Below are 21123 nucleotides of genomic sequence, written 5' to 3'. Positions count from 1 at the left end.
AACGGTGCTGTTTGTCCATAAACATTAAACAGTCAATTTTGGGTGCCAGGGCTGAATGCCTGGAGCAAAAAGAGAAGAACAAGGTGGTGTTCTACAGCTTTGCGTTTTTTTGGTTGGTTGGTTGGATTTTTTGCCTTATTTTTGAAGGATTTACAACACAGAATCATAGAATCGTTAAGGTTGGAAAAGACCTTTAAAATCAAGGCTAACCATTAATTTAACACTGCATAAAGGGCCAGAGTGGCCTTAAAGTGAAGGAGAGCAGGGTTAGATTAGAGGTTAGGAAGGAATTGCTCCCCTGTGAGGGTGAGGAGGCCCTGGCCCTGGTTCCCAGAGAAGTTCTGGATTCCCCATCCCTGGAAGTGTCCAAGGCCAGGCTGGACAGGGCTTGGAGCCACCTGGGATAGTGGAAAGTGTCCCTGCCCATAGGAAAGAATCTGGAACAAGAGGATTTTCAAGATGGGCTTTAAGAGCCCTTCTAACCAAAACCATTCCATGATTCTGAAGTGATTCCTTGCAAGAACCTGCTAAATTTTTAAGTATCTACTGCTCTAAACCCCACAGAGGTCGTTCTAAGCGAGCAGTTGACTCAGTTATTTAAAATTGATTAACTTTCTTCCCTAGAAACGTGGTGGCAGCAGCAGCTCAACACGTGTGCAGGGCCTCGATCTATTTGCAGCTAAACCTGATTAGCACATTTTGAGAAATGGGAAGCAAATTGCTGTGCCAATCACAGCAAATCAGGACAGAGGACTCATCCGTGCCATGAGGGTTTCCATGGTCCCCCCCAGTCCTGTGTTAAAAGAACACATTACAGCTAAATGAGCTGTAAGCAGCTCTGCACCATCCAGGGGTGCTAATCAGCCTGGAATGAGGCAGGGACAAGACATCCATGAAGCCAAAGCTCCACCAGAGCACCTACCTGGCCATTGGCAAGGATTTTCTTCAGCTCTGCAGAGGATTTTTTTAAGCTGGAAGAGAACAAACCAAATAAGAAGCAATTATTTTTAATGACTGGGCCGTTTCACTCCGTCAGCCAGAGCGAAGCTGTGAGAAACAAGGCAAGTTCGTGGTTACATATTCTGAAGAGATTAAACTTGAAGGGGAAGGTGTGGGGAGCATCAGTCAGCACTGCCAAGCTGCAGACAGCAGGAATGAAGAAGCAATGAGCAGTTAAGAAAAATCAATGTATTTTTCACCTTTCCACCGCAGCTGGTTTAGACACCTGACTGTACCCAGTGAGACACAACCTATTGTTCATCAGCTCTACGAGGGACAATTTTAAAAAGCTGCTCTCGCATGTCAGGCGTTTCAAAAAACAACAGCAAAATAAGGCTCACATCCAGTTTTCAGGTGCCATGACTTGTTTTAGAGCTCCCCAAGGCATTATTCCTCAGGAATTCCCGTAGATCTCAGCTCAGGGCTGTGCTGCCAGTGATGCCCCACTACCTCCCCTGACCACAGGCTGGAGCAGAGGAAGCAGGAGAGCACAATTCCTGATTTAGGAATCTCAGGATGTCCCTAAATCCCTGAGGGAAGTCCAGCTTTCCATGTGCACCCATTCCAGGTCAATTTGCCGAATCCCTGTGCTTTTTCAGGAGAATCTACTCCCATGGCAATACAACAAAACAAATCACACTAATTTTTTCTAAGAGAACTTTACCAAACCCCAACTCTCAGCTTGGTGAGCTACAGAGTAAAGCCCTGAATGGCTTCAAACCCCTTCCCACCCACTCACAAAATTCTGCTTTTTGCCTCCTTTCCTGACAAACTGTTCCTTCAACACAACAAACTGCCTGGGCAGCAACATCTGCAAAACTTTATCTCAAAGGGACATTCTGCTCTTATTACTGAAGTTAAAAAAAAAAAAAAAAGTACAAAATAATATATTCTTGAAAGGCCTGTGCACGTGTCTTGATCACAGATCATTATTAACAGGAACAGTGAAAACACAGATTTCATATTTGGTGGCTTTGTTCTTTAATAGGCCTCTTGTTCCACGACTACTTTAAAGAAAAATTAAGTTTTCCAAGGAAACATAAGTTGATCTTGTCATCTTTCATGACTAACAATTTGTGAACATGAAACAAAGAGAGACTTTCAATTACTTCAAAAACAAAACTCCCGGTGCAGAAGGTTTCGGAAAAGGAATGGCAATTAACCACCAGATAAGGTGACAAGAATCTTCTAGAAGCTTCATTTTCAATGCACTTGAAGAACAAGCTCAAAGTACAGGGAGTACTGAAAGCCACAGCACACAGCAGTGACAGAAAGCAGCTTTATTTAGCTCAGATTGGGGGGACTGCAGATCACAAAGACATCCAGATTTATTTTCTTTTAAGAGTTTTGGGTCGGATCCTCACCGCTGCAATGGTTCCCCGAGGGATGGGGCAAACTTAGCCAGGCTGGCTTTTTTTATCTCCGCAATCAGCAGAGCCACCAAAGGCAGCAGCAAACTGGGTTTAGGGGTATTTAGATGGGGTTTCCAGTGGGGCAGAACTCCAGCCCTGCTGCTGGATGAGGCTGGAATCTCCCATAGTCCCCACAGGGAAACGGGATTTGTGGGACTGTCGACCCTCAGGACAGGCCCCCAAACTTCACCCTCCAAACACCACAACTCTGCCTCTCTGATCACGTTCACCTCTGGTAATTCATCTTCTTAATCTTCACAACGTTTCTTTTTTCTTCCCTTTTCTCTCTCAGAAAAGGGAGCAGGATGCTGATGCACGGATAAATGGAATACTACGCACTTATTAGAATAATAGAATAATTTAGGTTGAAAGGGGCCTCCAGACGTTTCTATTCCCATGGTTCAGATATGCTCTTGCAGGAAGAAGATGGAACCAGATTCTCCTTATTTCTTTTTAAGAAAACATAAAGGTTTTTTGTAGGTTTTTAACACCAGTATTGAGTATTATGACTTTCATATAATAAAAAGGAGTTTATCCTCCAGCATTTAAGAAACAAATCCCTAGGAAAAAAAGAGAATGAGTTCTCTTGCATTTTAAGAGCTAAATATGAGTTTTCAAATTAGGGCTAGAATGTAAAAAGCAAGATAAAGGGGATGGACTCCAAAATTTTGCTGGAACTGTAGGAAACAGGCACCTAAGCTGAAAAGATTTAAAAAAAAATCTTACCTCACACTAAGAAACCTCCAAGCTTTATTTTTTAGGCTATTTGTTATTACAAACCTATGAATGGGGCATCAAACTTCCAAATCAAAGAATCCTGGAATGAACAAGCCACGAAGACCTGAACATGCAGACCTTGGCACTGGACCAACTAAAACCAGTGAGCTCAGCCCCAAATTTCATCTCAATGCTTTTGAAGGACAAAGCCACCTGAAACACCCAGCAAACCCTAATTTCTTTCTGACTTACCCAGAAAACCCTAATTTCTTTCTGACTTACCCAGCAAACCCCAATTTCTCCAGCAGCAAACACACAGGAAGCCCCAGCAGCCCCAGCCCAACGAGATGCATGAACGGAGGCGATTCTGCCTTCCCCACCTTGCCAATCCCACTGGAAAAGTTACTCAAGCCCCAGCTCTGCTGGCAACAACCACACACAAGGCTCCATTTTGGTTTAAGGAAAGGAAATGAAAGAAAAACAGGGGAAGGAACAGGAGCTTGGCTCTTACCTATTGCTGGGGAGGGCCTCGGAGGCGGCCGAGCCGCTGTTGTTGGCAGCCCCCGCCCGCGTGTTCACCTGCGGGCAGGGAGAGGAGCTTGATCAGATCCTGTGTTCAGAGGACACCATTCTAATTAACCTGTAATTTGCCATGAATTTCTCATTTCACTAGGAAGGTTAATTAGCTTGTTGCTAGGCATGCCGATGGTTGAGGGCTGTATGTAGGTTAGCAGGCTACACAATTCCGGGGCTGCAACATCCTCACGTCTTAAATAATGCACTAAAAGAGGTGATAAATCCATCATTTATTCTCATTTTAAACACTAAACAATCACTTAATACCTTTATAGTCTTCTCCATGTGATTACAGAAGCAATAAGAAATCAAAAACCTCAAATAATTCCATTGCGGTGCCTTCCGCACTTGGATAAATTGCTGAAATCACAGGAATGTGGGGGGAGTTTAAAAGCTTTGAAGTAGTGGCAGACAGGAGTTGATAAATGAACTACTAAAATTTAAGAACATGATTAGCAGAGGTTAAAAACAAAAAGGCAAACCCATTTTGAATGAAATTATATACACACATTGAGATATATATTGATATAGATATCACAGCCAACATTTTGCAGATGAATCCTTCTCCCACCCACACCAAAAAAAAGAAAAAAAAAAAAAATCTGCTTGTCAGAGCTCAAGAAAGTGCAGTTTTATTTGACATTTCAATAAGTGGAACACAGCATTACAAATCCATCTAACTTTCCTGAAACAATTATTGAAATTCGTACCTTGAGGCCATGTATGTTCCGTTTCCCAGGAGGTTTGCAGGCTGAAACAGTAATTGACTAAATTGTAGAACACATCAGGGCCATTTACAAATTTGCTCAAAATGAATCTTTTAAAAAGAAATGAGGGTGACACCAAAATTAGCAGAGAGAAATGATTGAAAAGTGCCTGGCGAGACCCAGAGTGGGAATTACGGCCCAGGATTTTTAACTTGCAGGAGTGAGCATTTATAAATGCTAAGAGCTTTCTGACACCATGTAATATAAATTCTAATTTCTGCTTAAAACACATCACAATCAAGAGAACTGTTGGCTCAAACGATGGGATTCTTTTTGTAATTCAAATTCCAATCTTGTGTCGCCGTGTTTTCACACGCTGGGTTTTTCCCTGGCATTTAACAGCAATATTTGCAAGATGGATTTTCAGGGAATCAGCTGCCACACGTCTTGAATTAGGCATTTTGTCAGAGGCACTTTGGGTGAAACGGGGGAAAACGCGGCAGGGACAACAGCAGTGAGCCTCCAAAAGGTAAACACTGAATAAATGCCACCGAAAACGCCACTTTTTGGCGACAGAGGTACAAATGTGGCACTTTATGATGATGTCTGGCTTTAGAGGGATGTGCTGCTCGAGGAAGAAGCCTTTTCCTGAGGTGCCTCCAAGTGAACATTCCCTGCTCTCCACTCGGGGATGTGCTTTTGGCAGACGCAGAAGCTACAAAGGCTCCGAGCTCCGTGTCCCAGGCAGTTCCCATTTCCCAGCTCCGGTGCCCTACAAACGCTGTGTTAAAGGGGCTGTCACTGCTGATTGATGGCCTGAGCAGGCAGGAATTTGATTTTTCTCTCACTCTGTGCACGTGCCTCGCCCTCCCAGTTTTGACAGCAGGAACCAGAACTATTTATTAGGCAGAAGGACACAGGTGATAGTCATTAAACACATCACTGAGGGCCACATGCCTTTCAATGACATTAAAAATTACCATGTGCATCTTAAAGAGGCAAAAATATTATGAGACTCTGGGCATTAAAAAAATAAAAACCAACCAGAAATTATAAATTATAAATACATATAAGCCCATTCTATTTTGCCCATAGATTAAAACTGACGTTTTGAACACGATAGTCAATCAGTAATAATTTTTATGGTTCATATTTGAATGATGTGTTCACCTTGCATTCCACAAATGGGATCTAAATAACATAGGTAGAAGATAGAGACATAAATATATAGATATATGTAGATACAGCTAAAATATATATAGATATACATATAAATATATATATAGATATACATATAAATATATATATAGATATACATATAAATATATATAGATATACATGTGTGTGTACATACATTTTTTATAGATTTATCACATACAGATGTTTCTTTTCAATATAAAACCCCCCTCTGGCTTTTACTACCTAAATGGCAATAATAAACCTATTAAAAAATAGATAAAATACCAAAATTTTTTCCCCTTTAAGATATTTTTATCATGAAATAAATAAAGCACAGCCCAGGGAACACAGGATGGCACACGGAAATTGACTCCTGACAGGATTTCTATGGAAGACAGGAGTTTTTGGGAGCTGACTGGAAGCAGGAGCTGACATTTCCTCAGAAGTTAGAGAGGCAGAAAGGGAAAAGGATTCAAAGGACTTGCAAAGAAATCTCTTTAAAGGGAAGAACTTGAAATTAGAGGCAGAAAGCTGCACGTTGCTGATGGGGTTTTCAAGTGCTGAACGTGGAGAGCCACGGCCAAAAGGGCACAGAAGAAAAGTGCTTGTGCTAACAAAATTTGGGATGTTCATTAAAGAGGCAGGACAAGAAGGCAGGGAAGCAAAAAAAAAAAAAAAAAAAAAGGACCAGGAAAGCACATTTTGTTCGATATTTCAGAGGAGCTGCAGAACTCAGGGGTGGGTTTGGGGAGGGAAAACGCGTTTTAAAGCTCTAACCTAGAAAAAGAGGTGTTTTAAGAAGGTGATTTGGGAAGATGAAACAAAACCTGAGCTCTGGAGCAATTTGGAGAGAGTGGGAAGGAGGAAATACCCAGCGGAAACCCAGAGCTGAGCCAGTGCTGAAAATCTGGAGGTGATAAGGGGGGATTGAATCTGGAGCAGCACAGGGACAATTCCAAGTCTGCCCAGCCAGAGGAGATTATCCTTGGATGCAAAGCAAACAGGAAAAGGAGGGAGCAGCAGGATTAGGAATTGGTATGGCTGATTCTGCAGGAATGAGCCAAAAGGAGAATCTAGGAGAGGTTTAAATCTCAAAATGTCCTTTAAACCCTAAGGTGTGTCAGGTACTGACTTACAACAAGGGATGGAGGGCCAGGACACAGGGAATAGCTTCCCACTGCCAGAGGGCAGGGATGGATGGGATATTGGGAAGGAATTGCTCCCTGGGAGGGTGGGGAGGCCCTGGCACAGGGTGCCCAGAGAAGCTGTGGCTGCCCCTGGATCCCTGGAAGTGCCCAAGGCCAGCCTGGACAGGACTTGGAGCAACCTGGGGTAGTTCAAGGTGTCCCTGCCCATGGCAGGGGTGGGATGGGATTTAAGGTCCCTTCCAACCCAAACCATTCCAGGATTCCACGATCTGCACCTGGCAAGAGGCAGGAGACCCTTCCCTCTCCAAGCTGCCCCTGCTCTCAGCAGGACACAGCTCCCGGCTGGTGGCTCTGCAGTGCCACAGCTCAAACATCTGGGAGGCCCCTCTCAATCAGACCCTGCCAGCCTGAGCCAGAAAAACATAATTTTCCATATTCCCCTTGAATTCCTGTCTCTTTTCCATAGGAGCACACGGAACTACCAGGAAACCCAGCCTCCTTTGGAGACCTTATTAACACGTGTTTGAGGAGGCTGTTGGTTAATTGCCCAATTCAAACTTCAGAGAGTTGTAAGTAATGGAAGTGCAGAATGTTTAATTGGGAGCCTCATAGTATGATTATTTGTATAATATCAGTTAAGTGAGAAGAGTTTAATTTTTAATTATTTCAATTAATTTATTGCTGGGAGATTTACTTGGAGAATTTCAACCTTCTCTGTTTCATCAATTAAGAGTCAGAGATTCAGAGCCTGGCTACTGAGATCTGAATGAATTATGTAATGCATGAGGCTTTTTTTTTTTTAACCATTATTTAAGTTCAGAGAGAGCACTGCATTCCCAAAAACCCAACGAGCTGCCTACGGATTTTTTCCAGGTTGGAGATGACCTATTTTTCAATTGCCTCAGTCCACAGAATTGATTACATCTCTCCCTGTTCAGGAGAACTATTAAAGTGCTGTGAATATTTGGATACCACTGCTAAGTGCCCAAATCTCAGCTCAAAACGTGTCCTGGCTGGAGCTCCTGTGACAGACACGTCCCCACTCCCACAATGGTGACAGAGCCATTCCCCAGTCTGTCAGGCTGATTAATGACATTAAAAGAGTCTTGAAAAGCCCAATTTTCATAAATATCCAAGATTTCAGTTATTCATCTGCTTTGCTTGGAGTACAGGCAGAGCCATCACCAATGAGTATTTTAAATGTACTTAAATATGTACTCTGCAAACCGACTCTCGTTAGCCTAATTTACTCCAGGAAATTAGCTATTTTATATGCAATAAATGTACTTCTCTCCACACTCCCCACCATAATGAATTCTTCTCTCCAAATTAGGAGGGAAACATCATGCTCTGTGCATTTAAACCTCCCCAAAACATGCCAGGGAACCGTGTCAGCACCAGGTCTCGGGGCTGTTGATTAGGATTCGCTCAGCGTTACCTCGTGGGTAGATCTGGAGAGGCTCTATCAACTGTCCGTTCACTTGCTGCTCCATCACAGTGGAGTAATACTGCAAAGAAACCCAAGGAAGAGATGACTCAGTGACCCAGGAGCAGTAAAAGCACTCATGGATTGGTTAATTCAATGTATTTTAATTTTCTTTTCAATTGCCACAGTGCCCATCAGCCTTCAGACAGTTCCTTTCCATCTGCAATGTTCCCACAACAAGAGGAACTTACACAAGGAGCTGCGGTGCCACAGGGATCTGTTCCTGGCTCAGCAGGAAAGCTCCAGGCTCCTCTGAAACCTGGGAATGCTTCTGCAGGTGAGGAGATGAAACATTTACAGCAAGTGCAGCAGCTGCCACAGCTGGAGGAGCCAGCAGAACCAAACAGGGACACCAAGACATGGTGCAAATATACCCCAAAACTGCGCAGTTAGGAAAACTCCAACGAACCCCAAAGGGATCCCAAAGCAGCGCTCCCAGAAAGTCACTGCAGACATCCCGAGACACCAAACTCCACAGGAGCTGCGGCAGTGATCCAGGGGGATGTTTATTGGTTAAAAAAAGGCTAAGAATGGGCAAAAAGGGAAGGAAAGGGAGCTGCCAACATCACAATCCAAAAAGACACCTGGACCATGGAGATGCTCCCAGGACTGGAGCCAGCCTGGGAGAGCTGGGAATGTTCACCTGGAGAAGGGAAGGATCCAGGGAGAGCTCAGAGCCCCTTCCAGGGCCTAAAGGGGCTCCAGAAGAGCTGGAGAGGGACTGGGGACAAGGGATGGAGGGACAGGACACAGGGAATGGGTTCCCGCTGCCAGAGGGCAGGGATGGATGGGATACTGGGAAGGAACTGTTCCCTGGGAGGGTGGGGAAGGGCTGGGCTGGAATTCCAAGAGAAGTTGTGGCTGCCCCTGGATCCCTGGCAGTGTCCAAGGCCAGGCTGGACATTTGGGTTTGGAGCACCCTGGGATAAGGAAAAGTGTCCCTGCCAACGGGGTGGAACTGGATGAGCTTTTAACTTTTTAATTCCCATTTTACCCATGGCACTCCATGACCTGCAGACATCTCTACACACAACAGGAACATTTCTGACACACTCTCAGAATAATAAACTAAAATAAACACACACGAGAGTGTTTCCTGCCCCCCAAAAAATATAATAGAGGGGGAGAGAGAGGGAGAAAAAACCATGGCCCTGTCCATTACTCACCAGTGATGACAAGTAAATGAAATATCAATCATGTAAGCTGTCAACCTTTTGGGACAGCAATAACTGTTAACAAGTAGTCTGGAAAAATTGTCTGAAAATGACTTGTCCTCCACACGCGAGCGTTCGAGGTTTCCATGGAAAATTAAGATGCCAGTGGCTATTTGGAACATTGTTCAGGTATTCTTTTTAATGGAAAATTTGCCAGTTATTGATCCAGAGCATGTAGCCCTTGCTTTCAGAGAGCTGCAAGCAACTTTCCAATCAGTGGCTGTCAAAAAAATTACTGCCTTTTTATACAGATACAAGACAACAGCCCCAGTGCTGCTCCGTGGCTGTCCTTAATTAACTGCAGTGCCCAACTCAAAGAATCCTATTCACCAGCCCCCAAAATTTGCCTAATTCAAAGCATTTCTGCATAACCTAAAAGAATTCCAGACCTGGAATAATTTAATGTCAAGTCCAGAAAGCAAAGACCCTAAAGATAAGGTTGGGCATGATCCAAAATATCTTCTCAGTTATAATCACAGGGAATTATTTTTTTTCTCCTTAGACTGAAAAAAATCTTTATTTACATTTTGGAGAACACCTGCACAAAGTCAAAATTCCCAGAAATACTTTCCCAGTTGGCCAATCCTCCAAATATTTGTTGCAGGCCCCAAAATGAGTATTTTTCTTCCTCACTATATACCCCAAGTTTATTAAATCCATGCATTTTCTAGGCTCAGAACATTTGTTTCCTCGCAAACACACCCCAAAACGAAGCCTACAGAATGGGAGGAAGTTAAACCATCAGTGCAACACTCAAATAAAAAACTAGTTTAAAACTGAAGAGAAAAATTTTCAGAGAAGAAAAGCTGCTGAAGCAGAAAAGTCATTTACAGCCATCCCATAATTTTGAGGGGAAAGCAGAGAGTTGAGCAATCATAACTCTAATGTACTGAAACTTTAACAGTGAGCTTGGAAGCATAGCAAAAAAATGACCTTACCAAGGCATGATTAATCTGGAGACAGTGCCAGGAAAATTCAAGTTTTCCACTTTAACAGCAAAAATGGCTGAGATTTTACAAGGAGAACAGAAAAACACGAGGAATTCTGGTGGGGAGGCATCACCAGTGATCTGCTGTGTGCAGCAGGAGAAGGAGGTGGAGATGCTGGACACAAAAGTGGATGGAAAAGGAGCTGAGAACAAGACACCTGGACCATGGAGATGCTCCCAGGGCTCTGGAGCCAGGCTGGGAGAGCTGAGAATGTGAAGAGAAGGCTCCAGGGAGAGCTCAGAGCCCCGTGCAGGGCCTAAAGGGGCTCCAGGAGAGCTGGAGAGGGACTGGGGACAAGGCATGGAGGGACAGGACACAGGGAATGGGTTCCCACTGCCAGAGGGCAGGGATGGATGGGATACTGGGAAGGAATTCCCCGCTGGGAGGGTGGGGAGGGGCTGGGCTGGAATTCCCAGAGCAGCTGTGGCTGCCCCTGGATCCCTGGAATGTTCCAGGTGAGGTTGGACGGGGCTTGGAGCAGCCTGGGACAGGGGAAGGTGTCCCTGTCCATGGCAGGACTGGCACTGGATGGACTTTAAGGTCCCATCCCACCCACACTGTTCTGGGATCCTCTGCAGTCCCACCAAAACCTCCTCGGGGTGGACCCAAACAGGGCTTGGCTCTGACAGGTCCCAAGTCAATTTATAGGGACCTGGAGTCCTTCTGGCTCAGAGAGAAAACCCCCATTTTTTACCCTCTTGCTTATCAATTTCATTTGAAAAGAGAAGTTAAATGATATTTCTTTCACTGAGCTATGTTCAAATGATTCAGTTCCCACAAGGAACTGCACCCTTTCCTTCTGCAGGAGATTTATATTTATAGGGATCCAGACAGATTTTACACACACCTAATACCTACATAAAGGCACACGCAGACACATCTATCTCCCCTTGAAAACCAGAAAATACATCTTTAAATCCTCTATGAATATTGAGCCTGCAGCTACAATGAAACTCCTCTGTTAGGAGGGGTGAAACAGTCTCCAGATGAAAGTAGATTTTGAAAAATTTTTAGAGCCCAGGGGTTCATTTTTAATGAGCCGTTACTTTAAGTACTGCATAAAAAATACAAGAAATTGATAGTCCATTTAGCCTGCACTATACCTAATGCAAAAGTCATTAAGATGCATTATTCTTAATGTTTATGATATGATCAGTAAGTGTACAAGTCTTTTTTCTTTCTTAAAGTCGAGTATGAGCATGGATCTGGTGTGAGGCGGCTTTGAAACACCTCCCTTTAATCCAGGAATATCCAAATTCGAACTCAACACAGGGACATTGCCCAGTTAAACACTTTGAGACAGGCAAAAATACACCAAGAAAAGCTGATAAACATGGGGGAAAACCAGGATTTGTTGCACTGTACTTACATAGGACAGCATGGCCTTCATCTCCTCATCGCTTCTGACAGTGATCCGGTCCCCATCCTCATCCTCATCTGCCAAAGGAAGGCACCACGTGAGCAAGGCAAGGAGGAGAGTTACAATTTTATAGGCAAGGTTTTCATCTGGACTTTTAGCAGCAAATAAAAGTGAAGAATCTAAAAGCCAACTGCACAAGTACTCCAAAATGATGATGTCAAATGGTTCCAAATATTAACCAGCAAGAACTGTGACTGTGTCTAGAAAGGGGCACAGACAAAGTGCTCAGAACTTCACTCTCAGCAGTTCTTTCACTGCCAGAACCTCTCCAGAAGCTGAGCACCTTCCCCATGCTGGAATTCCCCCACTGACCCCAGCGAGCTGTTCTGCTGACAAATGGAAAAAAGCATTTCAATTCTCCCAAATTCAGTTGAACTTGGGCAGTTTCTTTGGAATTCATTGTAACTTTCACTGTAGATTTTAAATTTTTTTTTTTAATTTCTAGTAATTCATAGAGTCCCAGAATGGTTTGGGTTGGAAGAGACCTTAAAAATCAGCATATTCCAAACCCTCTGGAAGGCAGGGACACCTTCCCCTATTCCCAGAGTGCTCCAAGCCCCAATGCCCAACCTCACTTTGGACACTTCTGGGGATTCAGGGGCAGCCACAGCTTCTCTGGGAATTCCAGCCCAGCCCATCACACCCTCACAGGGAGGAATTTTTCCCAATATCCCATCTAACCCCACCCTCTATCAGTTTGAAGCCATTCCCCCATGTCCCATCATTATCAGTATAAAAGTGTTGTTATATCCCTGGATGAAAACTCCCTCCTGCTCCCAGGTATGCACAAGAATCTGGGAAGAAATCCAAGCCAAGAAGTTCAAATTGTGTGAGAAAAGGAGTTTGTTCATTCTGCCTCTGAGCAGGTAATAAAGACAAAAAAAAAAAAAAAACAACAAAGCAATGCAGAAGAGTAAAACATAAAATCCTCAGAATTGGACTTTAAAAACATCCTGGAAGAGAGCTCCTGGAAATATGGGAGTTGGGAGAGGAACTGGAGAGCACAGATTCGTCCTAAAAGAGCTTTGGGTCATGGAAATTTAACTGGTGCACTGCCAGGGTGTTAAAAGTCCCATGGGGTGAGCAGCCCCCATCGAGGCAGGAATGAGGAAAGGATTTGGAAGAGTCAGTGAGTGGAAACTGAAATGTTTCCCTGGAAATGTCTGAGGCAGGAAAGAGGAGGAGCTGTGGAAGCAGGACCTGGCCACAGCCCACAGGCCAGCGAGGAACTGAGTCGGAAGGGCTGGAGAAGCAGCTGCTGGAACAGGGAACACAAGGAGCACCACACATCCACAAGAAGGATCAGAGAGAATGCACAGGAGGAATGAATATACAGATAAAAGGTCTGGGAGAAGGAACAGACTGAGCTGGGACCAAAAAAAAAAAAAAAAAAAAGGAAAGAAAAAAAGGAAAACTCTGGCAGAATGTTTAGAAAAATCCCATATTACCCCTTTGAAATGACTGAGAAATTAACTCAGTTCTCAGAGCTGCAGGATTCCTGACAGTGGTACAAACAGAAGAAATTAAAAATATGTGGATGAAAAGGCAGGGGGAAGAAAAAAAAGCTGAATATAAACTAATCAGGCAAAGAGTAAACCCAGAAGAAAATCTGCCTGAACCTGAGCAGAGCTCCTTTGCCACCCCACCACGGGATCCAAAAAGTAGCCGGATACAAAAATTGATTCAGAAAGATTTCCAGGCTTCTCTCCTTGCCTAGAGCACAGCAATCCGATTTTCCAGCACATTAGGGAAGCAAGAGTAGAACCAAAAAAATCCCCCATCCTGGCTGGATTCTGTTAATGCCACTTAAAATGGAGGAAGAAATCCTCACAAGATACCAGAGTGCAGCAGATGGCAAACAAATATTATGCAGCAATCTTCCCCGAAATCTGCAGCGTGTCAGAAATGTGGAAAATGGCAGAGTTTGGATAAAAGGATCGTGAGGGGCCATATGTTGTCAGTGGGGTTATTTGTAGGGATGTGGAGAGCAGTGGGAAATCCAGATCCAGGTCCAACAGCCGGAGCAGAGCAGCCCCAGGTGGGACTGCTGGGGGTGACAATATCAGAATAAAGAGCTCAGAAGCCTGGGATGCTGACAATTATCCCCACCTGAAGCAGCCATGGAGCAGGTGAGAACAAAACTTAAAGCAGCACAATCCAGGCGTTCAACAGGGAAAAAAAATCCCCGGAAAAAACCCAGCATCAATATCCATAACATATTTTAGATGCCAGTTAAATGGCAGGGGAAATGGGCTTGTGCAGATGTAAATGACAGACTAGAGACACGGAGGGAAGGCACAGAAGCAGATGTTGGAAGGCACAACGAAATCAGAATTTCCAGGAAACTTCTGCACATGGCACCATTACTATGGGCTACTGCCCTGATGGCAGCGGCTGCTGCTGGAGCATGAAGTTCAAACAAAGCTAATGTGGGATGTGGGAGGGATGTAAAACAAATATGAACAAATCATTAAAACAAAAAATAATAATAAAAAGATATATAAATGGCAAGGTCTGGAGTCTGGTTTTGCTCAGGTCTCGTGTTAAAAAGCAGGGCAGGAAAACGGTCGGGGCTATGGAAATAAAACTTCTCTGTTCTTGTGGCATTTTAGGAGAGGAAAACACAAACATCCTAAAAAAAGATAAAGAGCACTAAATAGCACTTGATGGACCACAAATCAATATTTCCTTTGATTATCTAAAGACAGAATGAGCCAAAAAGCTCTGAAAAGGGGAGAAATGCTGAATAAAAATGCAAGGCCCCGTCTCGAGTCTGCTCTGTCACCCTCAGCATCCCCCCCTCACTCAGATCACACCTGTAACCCCCTCCAGCTCCTTCCTGCCACTTCATCTCCAGCAAAGGAAAACACAGAAAAAAATATAATAAAAGTTAAAAGGGAACAGCAGGAGCCTCCTCCACTTGAAAGAAAACTCCAGTTCAGTATTTTATCCCCTGGGACACTCCCCTTTGCAGCTGATCGCTCTCCTGATAGGACAATCCCCCAGGAATCCCTTAAAAAATAAAAATAAACAGGGTTTAAAGAATAGATATTAGTCTAAATACTTGCTGAGAGGATTGGAGGATTGAAATTTTAAGCTCAGACCTACAGGTACTTTATACTTTTCATTTAATTTGAGCAATAAAATTGCACTGAGGAGTAAGAGCATGGTAAGGTCACGCTGGTAATTAAAGCTACTTTGTGGAAATATTCCAGATGTGATTAAATAATAAAATATTGCTTGGTTTAGCGCCATTATTAAAGTTGCATTAATGCATAAATATTTAACCACAACATACAATGAATATTCTTTATTTTAAAATAATAAATATTATAATAATATAATAAAAATAATACCACAAAACTAATACCACAAATATTCTTTATTTTTTAAAATGACAGCCCCGCAATGTGACAAAGGAGAGGGTTGATAAAAGTCACACTTACACTCAAATGCTGTGGTCGTTGCATCCGGCAAAACTTGCCCAATGACATCCTAAAAATGTAAGGAAAATTTAGTTCAATATCAAATGGGAAAAGCCTGATTTGCAGCAAATCACTTTAATCCCTCCCCGCTGCCCCAAAATGACAAACTTTTTAGGGCACAACACAAATCTGCGCCAATCCTGGGCTCTTCTCCTCCCCCTCCACGTGACCTCCAGGAAAACTCTTTTCTTCCCAAATAATTCCATCATCATTGCAAACAACTCCATGCTGTCTGGTCTTGCAGTTGAAAGAATCGATTTTTCCCTTGGGTTATAAAAAAATGACACCTAACTGATCAAAGCCAGTCATAGAAAGACCTTTATGAATATTTTTTCGCTTTAAAAACCTGTTTTCTGCTTCAGTCCTGTTTACATCACCCTAATTCCTCTTCTCCTGCTCCAAACAACCACCCTGAGCCCCCACAGCTCCATCTCCTGCCCTGCCGGAGGCTCAGGGACCACAGGGTACCAAATTCCATCAGGAATTTAAACAGGAGCTGAAGGGAGACAAGGAAGTTTCCTGCTCTCGCTCCGCCTGGAGAGCAGAAGGACCCAGCAGCTCCAGAGCCTCTGGATCCTCTCAGCTCTGCAGAGGCCACAAAGTTTGGAGGGCTCTGTCAGCCTCACTTGGGCTTTGAACTTCTCCAAAACTCAGGGAGGTGCATTCAAATGTTGGGGGAGAATTCACTGGAAACACCCAAAGGAGCAGAGACACAGAACGCGAGGCAGCCCCACAATACCAAAACACAGCAACATTCCCAGCTCCACACCCCTGCTCCAACCCAGCCTTTTTTTGCTGATATCAGAGAAGAGCTTTTAGCATTTTTTCAGCTTTTATCAGTTTTTCCAGCCGTTCCCTTGTTCCCAATCCGTGAGGAGTCACATCAGGGCACGGCGCAAATGCCCAGCGTGGCTCTGCCCCTTCCTGATCCCTCCTGTCACACCCAGCACTGCCACTGCCACCGAGTGATTAGAAATTAATGAACTCCAGGATTTATTGCAGCACATCCACTGGGAGCCTCTCAGGGTGCTAAACACCCCCCCTACCAAAGCTTTACTGATGTCCTGTCACTTCTGTTCTCTCCATTTTTCTCTTTCATCTAAAAAGCAGGAAATTAAAGATTCTGTGCCATATTACAGAGACACAATTAATAATACGTGAAAGCAGCACAAGACTTCCACAGAGCCAACTGAAGCAAGTAATAATTATAAAACTTTCTCGTGTTGTCTTTTTGGTTTAGATGCTAAAATAAATCAAGAGATGTAATTCAAACCATTAATTGTACACAAGAAATGTGCAATATGGCTTAATTATGGAATTGTAAATTTGTAGAGGCAAAAATAGGAAAAAAAAACCAACCCCCAAAACATTGCCATGTTAATAAAAATTCTTCCATTCTACAAGGTTTAACAGCCCTGTCAGCCCTCTGTCAAAAGCCACTATTTCTAATAAGAAATTAGTCTTGCCTGAACAGAAGACTGTACTAACTAATTATTTCCAAATCCATTTGGTTAAACACTGAAAATTCCTCAGCGAACACACTTTAATTGTGTTAGATTTAAGCCGCTTGTAAATGTTCATATATGGGCACACAGCTGCTTCTATGAAATGGATTTAAAAATTGTTCTAGGCTGTTTAAAACCTCTATTTAAGTGGTGTGGAAGCACAGCACTGACAGAGGCAGCTCTGATGGCCCCAAAAGTCTGCCTGGAAAACTCCAAACCTCACAAAGCTCTGAGAGCATGGAAATAGTGATTAAAAAAATCTTATTTTCCTGCACCCCTTCAGAACAACTTTTTCTGTGCATTGAGGGCTCTTTAAGGTGAGTAATAATCAATAAGTGAATTATACACCCCAACTCTTATGGTAAATAAACAGCTGGGCAGGAAACGCCACCAAGAGCCACCAAAACTTTGTTCAACTTGCAATAATTCTATGAAATGAATGTATCTGAGAGAAACCAGCCAGGCAGGGAGTGGAGGGAAGGAGGGAGGGAAATCCCCTCATCACTGTGCTATTCCCAAAGTGTTGGCAGCAGCTCCATCCCATTTCCATGCTCAAACATCCCACAGACCCCCGGGTGACCCGAGCTTAAAGGATTATTCTAAATTTCAATGGATTACACATGCATGGGGATTTTCTACTATCACAACACAGATCATGAACAATAAAATACTACAACTTGTAGGCATTGCTCAACTGGGTTTACATAAGGGATGGCTTCTGTTTTATCTTACACAACTGAAAAGCCTCTAAATATGAGGAGAAAAATCAGGGAACAGCAGCTGCAAGAGGAACTCCATCAAATCTGTTCTCTGGAGGAGCACGGGTGAGAAAGCAGAAAATGTGAAAGCTCTGCTTAAATGACAGTGTAAATATTGAACCCACAGCTCTCATGTTTCACTTAGAACTTGTTTTATCTCAGTATGACAACGTGAAGTTACTCAGAATTAACACCAAGTGCTTAAATAGTCCAGTGACAGGAGGAATCCAGACAGCTTGATGACAAAAAAATAAGCTTATCGTAATTCATTTAGTGGGGCCTTAAAAATAAATCTAGTTACTGGTAACTTACAGGCCTACAAAGCTGATATACAGAGAACTTATCTGAAGTGACATCATGAAGAACAGCTCTGAGCATCCAGTGTAGGAAAGGAATCAAGGAAATGACCGAAAGCAGTGCTGCTTCCATGGATCCCACACCTGCAGGGACCAGGACTGAATCCCTGCTGCACAGTTTAGTGCCCACAAAAGCTCCTCCAAAGAACAGAATTAGAGCAGCTGAAAGTGAGGAAATGCATCACTTAATGTGCAAGGCATTGCTCTGAGCATCAGCCTCCTGATTCCAACAGCTTATTCCAGGGTGAGGGACAGGATATTTGGGTGACTCTGCACCACAGCTTCTCTGAAAAAGGAGGATGGAAATAACGTCGCACACTAGCCTGAAATGCTGCAAGGCTACACTCATCTGTATTCACTGGGATGCTAAATTAACAAAAATCAGCTTAAACATCACCTAAAAATATAAAATAAAACCCTGCTGGCCTCAAAGATAATTTTATGGGGCTTTCTTAACATCAAACAGCTATAGGACCTACCTTGAAAAAGAACAGCCTTACTGCACAGCTAATTCAGTTCCCATGGATGCAAGATCTGGGGTGTGCACCTGGTTTTGGGACTGGTTCACAAACGTGGTTCTGCAGTTCCAGCAGGACAGCACTTCCCATCAAACTCCTTGAGACACAGGCACAAGGAGTGGGATTGAGCCTGGTGTGCTCCAGACAGCCCCACATGGAGTATTCAGAGCCTGAGAAAATTCCTGTATCTTCTGTTTAGGGAGACAGGGAGAAAAGTGGGGGCTGACTGGATTACTGCTGTTCAGTAATTTACCTCAGTAGGGAACACCTGAACCCTCCACAGTCTCTTTAACTGCTCCTCCAACACACAAACCCTCTGTAATTGCCCTCCAGGTGAGAGGAATCACCCTGAGGGCAGAAGGACAACAGAGGACTGGGTCAGCCCCATTCCTGCCCTCCCCACCAGGCTCCCAGCCCCAGGTGGTGACAGAGCCACCACTCTTGAGTGGATTGAAGCCTTATTTCATTTAACTCCTGTATTTATCTGACCTATTAAGTGCATGTGCATTCTCTGATGGCACCTCCTGAAACACAACCACCAACACCTCGATGCAACAGCCTAACAGGGAATAACTGAGAAGTATCATCACCAGCACAGATGTGACAAGATGAAAACACTGGGCCAGGTTGCCCAGAGCAGCTGTGTCTGCCCCTGGAATGTCCCAGGCCAGGTTGGATGGGGCTTGGGCAACCCGGGATAGTGGAAGGTGTCCCTGCCCATGGCAGGGGTGGAATGGGATGGACTTTAAGGTCCCTTCCAACCCAAACCATTCTCCAATTCTATCATTACTGAACATGAATATGACAGAAACTGTGATTTTTAACAAAACCAGTAATGTATGATCCTGTCATGGTCCCTCTGCCTATTCTGCAACAGATCCCTCCTTAAAAACATCTCAGCAGTGAAAAACAATGAGCTGTAACATGTTTCAAGCTCAAAATTTGCCCTCCTTCCTCATCTTTTCACTTCTCTTACACTCATGAGCTCTCAGGAAGCTTCACTGCCACGTGACTCAAGGTCACTACAAGTGTAACTCAAGATCCGCTGTCATCCATTGACCACGATTTCTCTACTTACTTCTAAATAACCAACCTAAATTGACAATCATTCTAGAATGGCAAAGGATAGTCCAAGCATCAGTGGTTATTTCACTTTATTTGGGGGAAAAAATGGAAAACATGAAGCAGAGTGTGGAGGAAACCAGACTCATTTGCCCCACTTTTGTTTAAGGGCAAAGTGGGTCACCCTGGGCTTGTTGCGCAACCAAAGGAAACTCACAGCAGCCACCAAGGGGAAACTGCCCCTTCCACAAACCTCCCTGGTCTGTCAAAAGCTCTGCTCCCACTCCTCCCTCTACAGAAAGTCTTGGATAATGTTGGAAGAATGAAACCTGGAGTTTCTGTCATCTGCTCCAGTTACCTGTGCAACTTTCTAGGCCCAACACGGAACATTTTCCAGCAAATCAACCCCTTAATACCCACATATCTTTCCCAGAGAATGCAACATATTGAAAGGCATCTGCAACATCTCTCTCCAATATTAATAACAAAAGTAAAAATTAAACATGCGCCTGATGGGTGGTATGGGAAGATTTTCTTTAGAGAAAGAGGGGTACACAGAGTCCCAGCATGGATGTGTTGGGGAGGAAGGGTGAGGGCGTGCTGCAGAAAGTATGACCTGCACACAAGCACCGGACTTTTTGTTAGCCTAAGGATGCAGTCAAGAAGAAGTGGGATAAATACCCACTCCCATTTCTGAGTAAACGGAGCATCCTAACTGGACAAAAAACACAGCAGGAGGGCAACGGAGACACAACAGAGGGAGGAGCTGAGGCAAGGGAGACACAACAGAGCCCCAGCCCAGGCACGGGAAACACCACCAAGAGCAGGTGCGGCCCCAGCCCAGGTGCAGAGCCCGTTACTCTGCCTGAGCAGGGAATATTCATTCCCAAAGCACAACTTTTTCCATCGCCCTAGAGCCGTGCCTCGAACACCACAAGGCGCGGAGGCGGGGATGCCCTGACCTGGAGGTGTCCCTGCCCACGGCCGGGGGGGCGGACTCGGGGACCTCTAAAGGTTCCTTCCAGCCCCAACCACACCACGATGCTCAGGACCGGCGGGGATCCCCCAGCCCGGCTCCTCCGGACCGCGCTCCGGCTCCGCTCCCGAAACCTCGGCAACACCGGCGCTGCCCCGGGACAGGCATTTTTGTCAGTCCCTACCAAAATACTTCCCCATTAAAACTTTCGTGTGCGGACACGCCAAAAACACCTCCCGCCTTCCAGGGAGGGATTTGGGAACCCCTTTCCGCACGGAGCGGGGGGACGGTGGCATCCCCGGCATCCCCCGGGCTGGGAAGGGGGTCCCGGTCGCATCCCCCGGGCTGGGAGAGGGTCCCGGCCCCCGGTGGGGCTCACTCACCAGCACATCCCTGAAGAGCAGCTGGGGCGCGGAGTGCACGGTCCAGTCCACGGCGGCTCCGTCGGGGATCTTGATGCGGATGACGAGCGCCTGGCTGTCCATGGCGCCGGAGGGGCCGCAGAGCAGCCAGAGCATCCCCGCCCCGCGGGCTCACATGCTGCGGCCGCCGGGCCGGGCCGGGCCGAGCCTAGCCGGGCCGGGCCAGGCCGGGCCGGGCCGGGCACAGCCTGCAC

The 21123-nt window shown here is 44.8% G+C and overlaps 1 protein-coding gene across 2 annotated transcripts in view; it reads right to left on the bottom strand.

The window, feature by feature from the left end:
- MAP2K5 (mitogen-activated protein kinase kinase 5) overlaps positions 1 to 21123 on the bottom strand; it is a 120092-nt gene extending 98969 nt beyond the window's left edge. The window contains exons 1-7 of one of the 2 annotated variants that reach the window (XM_039557534.1): positions 20891 to 21123; positions 15294 to 15342; positions 11797 to 11864; positions 8177 to 8246; positions 4415 to 4455; positions 3640 to 3707; positions 923 to 971 (exon numbers count right to left, since the gene is read on the bottom strand). In XM_039557534.1, the coding sequence (XP_039413468.1) occupies positions 923 to 971; positions 3640 to 3707; positions 4415 to 4455; positions 8177 to 8246; positions 11797 to 11864; positions 15294 to 15342; positions 20891 to 21025 (480 nt within the window). In that variant the 5' untranslated portion in view covers positions 21026 to 21123. The remainder of the gene's footprint in view (positions 1 to 922; positions 972 to 3639; positions 3708 to 4414; positions 4456 to 8176; positions 8247 to 11796; positions 11865 to 15293; positions 15343 to 20890) is intronic. The other variant, XM_039557533.1, reaches the window with a different exon arrangement.

Source organism: Corvus cornix, chromosome 10, assembly GCF_000738735.6.
Source record: "Corvus cornix cornix isolate S_Up_H32 chromosome 10, ASM73873v5, whole genome shotgun sequence".
NCBI classification, from domain to species: domain Eukaryota; kingdom Metazoa; phylum Chordata; class Aves; order Passeriformes; family Corvidae; genus Corvus; species Corvus cornix.
Note: the sequence above shows the minus strand (reverse complement) of the source record. Positions and strands in the feature narration are given on the sequence as shown.